This window comes from Cydia strobilella, chromosome Z (assembly GCF_947568885.1).
Source record: "Cydia strobilella chromosome Z, ilCydStro3.1, whole genome shotgun sequence".
NCBI classification, from domain to species: Eukaryota; Metazoa; Arthropoda; class Insecta; order Lepidoptera; family Tortricidae; genus Cydia; species Cydia strobilella.
This window is the reverse complement of record NC_086068.1, coordinates 6019410-6026758: the sequence shown is the minus strand read 5'-3', so window position 1 is coordinate 6026758 and position 7349 is coordinate 6019410. Positions and strand designations below refer to the sequence as shown.

The 7349-nt window shown below is 41.2% G+C and overlaps 1 protein-coding gene and 1 long non-coding RNA gene across 2 annotated transcripts in view; both read right to left on the bottom strand.

Annotated features, from left to right (window-relative positions):
* The window catches only part of LOC134754525 (uncharacterized), a 267264-nt gene that overhangs the window by 31032 nt on the left and 228883 nt on the right, over positions 1–7349 (bottom strand). The window lies entirely within an intron of this gene.
* Positions 1097–4310, bottom strand: LOC134754660 (uncharacterized). The gene is made up of 2 exons (XM_063690999.1): positions 3389–4310; positions 1097–3129 (listed from the first exon to the last, which is right to left on the bottom strand). Exons 1-2 carry the CDS (start codon positions 3984–3986, stop codon positions 2759–2761), a joined length of 969 nt encoding a protein of 322 aa, XP_063547069.1. The 5' UTR covers positions 3987–4310; the 3' UTR covers positions 1097–2758.

Sequence of the window (7349 nt, the reverse complement as noted above, 5' to 3'; positions counted from 1 at the left end):
AGATTGCGATCCTTTCTATACCATTCATACCTTGATGGCTTGCCTACTTTACGCACCCACCAGGGTACGTAGTTCACGAGAAAGTCCAGGTGGCGCTATAATCAATAGACTAGTTTAGGATAGATATAAGAAACTTTCCCAATATACGCCATAAGAGGTACACACTGGTTTCATCTCACTCCTGAAGATTCCTTCGACCTTCGCCCAAGTGCCATCAAGCAGGTTAACCCTTATCTTGGCAGTGTAACACCCGTGATTACTGATTACAATTACAATACGGGTTTCATTCGTTCACTCGAAAAAGCCCTTTAATAAAGATTTAAAAAAAACGGGTTTCGCCGTGGTCGAGGCGCTGGAGACCTAATTAAATATTACAATAATCTAACCTCACTTTTTCTCTTTTCCGTATGTTTTAAGAAACTAAACAAAGCTAAAAGGATACATCTATATTTATTTTAAGTGCTAGAGTATACAAAAGGGAAATTTGAGTTTACTTCTTTACATATTTTCCATTATTACGAAAGAAAAAAAGGATCTGAGTGAGGTTAGTTTATTGGGAATTTAGTTACAAATCGGAGTATACTTACTCATTCACTCACCGATGTGGGCCACCGCCATAGAGAGTAATACGCTCCAAGGTCAAATTACTTTCCCCACTAGTGGATAAAATGCGTTTTACCCGCTTGTTTGAAAGGATAAAAGACGGCTTTCCGAGCTAGTGAGGGTAAATTGTAGATTGTGTCACAAGGAAGCAAAATAACATATTTACGGCGAGGGCATACAATTCTGAACGAAGCGAAGGATTCTATAATTGAATCCTGAGCGTAGCGAGGTATTCTAAAATAGAATTGAGCGTAGTGAGGGATTCAAGTGTTAACGCCCAAGGTGGAAAATATTATTTGATCTAAAAAAATTGTATGCAAAAAAAAACGTCCTAGAACAGAAAAGTGCCACTTTGATCCCTCCTAGCAGGGAAGAAAAGTGCCAGTTTGATCCCTCCTAGCGGGGAAGAAAAAGCCCTTTTTCGAATAGGTGGTGAAAAAATATTTATCAATAAAATAAGTCCTAAAAAACAAATAGTTGTAAGGAAAGACAATTGCAAAATTAACAAAAATCTTTATTTAGAGTAAAACAACTAGTAACTAAATATCACAATAAGAAAACAAGTAAAAAAAAGAGCGGTTAGAAAGGAATCTTTGTTAGTTGGATTATACAGGGTGGCTAAAAAATAAGTGCATTCCCGTTTCCAGGGAGGTTTTGGGATTATACTGAGCAACTTTTACTTTTACTATGGGACCAACCACGAAATCGCGAAAAAAAAATTTGGCTGTCATACATTTTGGCTGGTCCATTTTCTATGGGAGGGTAATTTTTTTTTCGCGATTTCGTGGTTGGTCCCATAGTAAAAGTTGCACAGTATAATCCCAAAACCTCCCTGGCAACGGGAATGCGCTTATTTTTTAGCCACCGCGTATAATAGAGATCTCTTTTTGTTTATCTATCCGCAATAGTATAAGTGTTCTATAAGTGCCATTCTCAACCAAATAAGGGTACTTATTGTCGGTTGTCAATAAGGCGCTATTTTCATATAGTTTTAATTTGAAATCAACGACAAGCGACAATGTGATACCTTTTGGTTGAAAACGTCACATATAATAGAGACATACCTATTTTTGTTTAGCTATCCAGAGAATGCTATATACTTATTCTTTGCTCAGAGCACCATTTAAATTAGGTCTACATAAATTTAAAAATGTAAAGAGAGAAATGAGACCATACAATAGTACATTACGATACAAGTGCGATAAATAGGAAATTCGTAACGAGTGGCGATAAATTAAGTTTTAAGTCGACACGAGTTGCGAATTACCTATTCGCACACGTATCGTACAACGTTTTACAGTACATATGGCTCTTTAAATTTTCGACATAGTTACGTAATGTGCACTTTATCGTACTAGTGCGGTAAAGTAGCACCATATGTACTATAAAATAACTTAATGTATAAATAGATACCGTACAAAATGGAAAAAGCTGGCGGTATATGCCTCCTCTAAGAGGGTTCTGGTAAAATTTAGATTTAATCTTAGGATAAGTTACAAATACTTTAAAAAACTTTTTTTTTTACCTCATGTTAACATACAGTAATGTTTTTAGTGTTGCCCGAGTTTTTTCGTTACATTCGAATAATATTCACACCTGAGTATGACCACTGAAACTGGAACAGTACCCTCAAATGTCTAAAGAATTCGTCTTGTTTTAGGTTCTTTACTAGGGCCATGTAATAGCAAATACAGTGTAAACTCCATATATAACGTCACTCGATATAACGATTCACTCCCTATAACGTCGACATGGTGTTGCCTATAGTTGCTTTACTTTAATATTAATTTCTCTCTATTAAAATTCAGTTATATCAATGTTAAAAAGTAAAATTAAGAACAGAATCAGAAACGAAGTCATAAGAGAGAAAACTGGAGTAAAAGATACAATATACGCAATAAAAAAGAACAAATGGGCCTGGGCTGGCCATATATGTCGAACAACGGATAACCGGTGGACTAAACGTGTCACAGAATGGTCACCAATAGGAATAACGAGAAAACAAAAAAGACCAAATAAAAGATGGAGAGACGAGCTAGTGAACTTCGACAGATACTGGTGGAGAACAGCACAGGATAGGAAGGAATGGGAAAAACTGGGGGAGGCCTTTTCCGCTCAAGCGACATGCAAATAATAAACCAATAATAATTGAAATTTATGTAATTGTAAAAAAAAGAAGCATGAAATAAAGGCTATTACTATTACTATCTCTATTATATCTCGATACAGTCATAGGATCATTCAATTCATTTGTCTCTGGGATGTTATCTTTAGTGCTCGACTGCTGGGGACGGCGCACAGGCAACGTTGGCACTTTGAAATTATCACCAGCGGGTTTCTTGTTCTCCATAGCACAGTTAGAAGCTTTCAATTCATTCGTGTCTGGGATGTTATCTTTAGTGTTCGACTGCAGGGGACGGCGTACGGGCAACGTTGGCACTTTGAAATTATCACCAGCAGGTTTCTTGTTCTTCATCGCATAGTTAGAAGCTTTCAATTTATTCGTGTCTGAGATGTTATCTTTACCTTTACTGCTCGACTGCAGGGGACGGCGTACGGGCAACGTTGGCACTTTGAAATTATTTTATTTATTTATTTATTTATTTAATCTTTATTGCACAAAAGAAAATACAATCGTACAAAAGGCGGACTTAATGCTATGAGGCATTCTCTACCAGTCAACCTTCGGGCAAAGCAGATAATTTGTAGGCGGTGCAACATAGTGATTACATATATATATACAAGTATAGTTAAATAATGGACAGGCATAGACATACATACTTACCTTTACTGCTCGACTGCAGGGGACGGCGTACGGGCAACGTTGGCACTTTGAAATTATTACCAGCGAGTTTCTTGTTCTCCATCGCACAGTTAGAAGCTTTCAATTCATCCGTGTCTGGGATGTTTTCTTTAGTGTTCGACTGCAGGGGACGGCATACGGGCAACATTGGCACTTTGAAATTATCAGCAGCGGGTTTCTTGTTCTTCATCGCACAGTTAGAAGCTTTCAATTCATTTGTGTCTGAGATGTTATCTTTACCTTTACTGCTCGACTGCAGGGGACGGCGTACGGGCAACGTTGGCACTTTGAAATTATCACCAGCGGGTTTCTTGTTCTCCATCGCACAGTTAGAAGCTTTCAATTCATTTGTGTCTAGGATGTTATCTTTAGTGCTCGACTGCTGGGGACGGCGTACAGGCAACGTTGGCACTTTGAAATTATCACCAGCGGGTTTCTTGTTCTTAATCGCACAGTTAGAAGCTTTCAATTCATTCGTGTCTGGGATGTTATCTTTAACTTTACTGCTCGACTGCAGGGGACGGCGTACGGGCAACGTTAGCACTTTGAAATGATCACCAGCGGGTTTCTTGTTCTTCATCGCACAGAAGCTTTCAATTCATTCGTGTCTGAGATGTTATCTTTACCTTTACTGCTCGACTGCAGGGGACGGCGTACGGGCAACGTTGGCACTTTGAAATTATCACCAGCGGGTTTCTTGTTCTCCATCGCACAGTTAGAAAATTTCAATCCATTCGTGTCCGAGATGTTTTCTTTAGTGTTCGACTGCAGGGGATGGCGTACGGGCAACGTTGGCACTTTGAAATTGTCACCAGCGTATTTCTTGTTCTCCATCGCACAGTGAGAAGAGATTTCATAAGTTTACACTATATGTAACCGTAAATAATTATTATAATTATAGAGAAAATATCTCTATCACTCTCTCCAAAACTATTTATAGCGGTTCTGGAGGATATTTTCAAGAAAATGGACTGGAATCGAAAAGGAATATGGATATCAAACAAAAAACTAACGCATTTAAGATTTGCTGATGACATAGCCATCTTTAGTGAATCAGCAAAAGACATGGAAAAAATGCTACAAGAACTGGACTTTGAAAGCAAAAAAATCGGCCTGCACATGAATGCATCTAAAACTAAAATCATGTCAAACTACAACAAGAAGACTATCAAAATAGAGGAAAAACCCATAGATTATGTGGAAGACTATGTATATCTGGGAAAATTAGTATCTTTCGCAACAACCAGTAATGAAAATGAAATTGATAGAAGAATAAACACAACCTGGAAGAAATACTGGGCACAAAAAGAAATTCTCAAAGGCAATTACAATCTTAACATGAAAAAGATCATAATGGACTCCTGCATTCTTCCTAGCTTGACATATGCATGCCAAACATGGGTTTACACGGAAAGAGCGAAGAACAAAATTCTATCTTGCCAGCATGCAATGGAAAGAAGTATTTTAAATTTAAGAAGAATACAAAAAACAAGAAATATAGACATCCGCAAGAGAACAAAGATAACAGATGCCCTGCAGTTTAGTCTGAAACAAAAGTGGAGGTGGGCAGGTCATGTAGCAAGATATCAGGATCAAAGGTGGACAAATCTTGTAACAAAATGGCCAGGCCCAGCTGGAAAGAGAAGAGCGGGAAGGCAAAGAAAAAGATGGGCAGATGACATTGTACAGGCTGCGGGAAAAAAATGGATGGATGTTGCCACCGACAAAGAGAGGTGGAGACAGATGGAGGAGGCTTATACCCTTGGGGACCACTAATGTGGGATAAAGCTAAATAATAATAATAAATAATAAAATAGAGAAAATATTATTTCGTGGGATTTTTGAGAAACTCGGCAGTGAAATTAGTTTTTTAAATTAAAAACGTATTTTGCTATCCGTGGCCAATCCGTGGCAGTGATTTGAATGTCAGTCATAATCAAGTTTATCAAGTCATCGTAGTGGTTATATACTTTTTGCAAGTCATTTTTTTTTATAAAACGATTTTATTGTCTTCCTTTGACGGTGACGGACCGGCGCAGGCGCAGACTGCGGGGCGCGGGCCGCAGCCCTCCGCGCCAGTGCACGGGGCGCGGGCGCCGGGGGCGGCAGGGCGGGCGAGAAACTACCCGAGCGCACGGTATTATACGGTAGTATGAACACTATGAACATACCCGTCGGTGGAGGGAGCGACGCTGGGAACTGGCGATGGCGCGTATAACATGGGGCCTCCCACGTCTATTATACTGCTACGGCTGCTCGAGTTCTCCAGACCCTCGAAATCGTTCGATGGATTCTAGTGAATCGCGACGATAATACGGCACCGCTGCGCCGGTTTTAGTGGGTGGAGGCATCGGTGATTTGAAACCGGACGGACCCGCCTTAAGACTCATCGAAATTATAACGGGGAGGGATTGAAAGCCTGTAGGAATCAAGAGAATCCTGTTCTGATGGGACATAGGTGCTTTCAGAGGGCGGCGGTCGTGGCACTCTGAAACCGGACGGGCCCGGCGGCGTTAGAGGCGTGTCATCTGTGTTTGATTTCGAGCCCGCTTTCCTGACTGCCGGGTTTCGGTGGCTTTTTACCTAGTGGCTTTGTTGCGCAGGCGCCGCACTATGCCTCTGGTCTCGGAGGGCGCTCGTGCCGAGCGGAGAGTGGACCAGCGCGGGTCCTTCGGCAGCCCTTTCTTTTGACGAGCTGTAGCGGCGGCTGCTTTCTTGTACAACCTGTAGCTTAGGCGTGCCGGGCTTGGCGGCTCCTTAAATGTGAAGCTTCGATCATCAGCGGCTGTGGACTCTGCCCTTAAAGTGGGTTTCTCAATAGTTAGTGTAGTGTCGCTCCGCTCCTTCGTGACGGTTTTCTTTGGTGTGGGCGCACGTTTCTCTCTTACTGACGGTTTCACTTTTTTATCTGTGATTTCCTTGTGTGTGAGTAGTCCGTTGCGCAGCTTGGCGGGCCTGTTGTTGGAAGTAGTAACGAGCGGTATATCGTCCGTGGACTCCGAGGACAGCTTCTTGCGTTTCTTGATGGGTCCCTTGCCAGCCTCGGTGGACTTTCGTTTGCCCGACTTCAGGCACATGTTGCCCTTTTTGCCCTGGACCTTCCGCCGTCTCAAGGGCACCCGGATCCTAGGTCGGACGCGCCGCCCGTTCGCCACGGGCACGGGCGCGGATGGTATTTCGTCGTCTCGAAGACGCTCCAGAACCACAAGTGGTTCTTGCTTATGTTTGTCTATGTTTTGCATAGACACTATGTCAAGCAGGTTCCTTGCTGACATATTGTGGTGGTAGATGTTTTTTGGGAGGTAAGGTGGCTCCGGCGGCGCGGGCGCGACGCTGACACAATTTCCATTCTGATATTTGACTCTTCATTCCATAAATAACGATACTTTTACCTAAATTGTTAACTGAAAGTACCCTTAAGAAATATAATAATAATATAAAGGGGAAGTTCGAGCGCCAAAATACCTCGGCAGAGTGAGTGCCTTTCATCCCTTGGTTAACAATCTACTATTACATTATTACGAACGAGGTTGGGCGATTAATGTTAATAATAAATGCTATAAAACAATGTGATCATTCTAGTAATTATACATACTGGCCTAAAGTTGTCGTTAATAGGACTTGCATATAATATAATAATTTGAGCCATTTTCAACCAAAAGGGTACTTATTATGACTTTGTTCCGACAAATGTTTCGTAACCCGTTCCACTTTCTCTTCTGCATCCCTCAAAACTACCTCATCCAGTTCCATAGCCCTCTGATACAGGGCATAAGTCTCCCTCGTATAATTCTGTAGCTCCCTGACACTGTCAACGAGTTCTTTCAAGTCGGGTTTGCCGTCGAGAAAAGTCTTCCTTGGTCAGTATGCTGTAGTTGATTGCTTTTATTTTGGATTTCTTTGACAATTTTAGTTGTCTGAAATGTGAAGTGAAAGTTAGCTT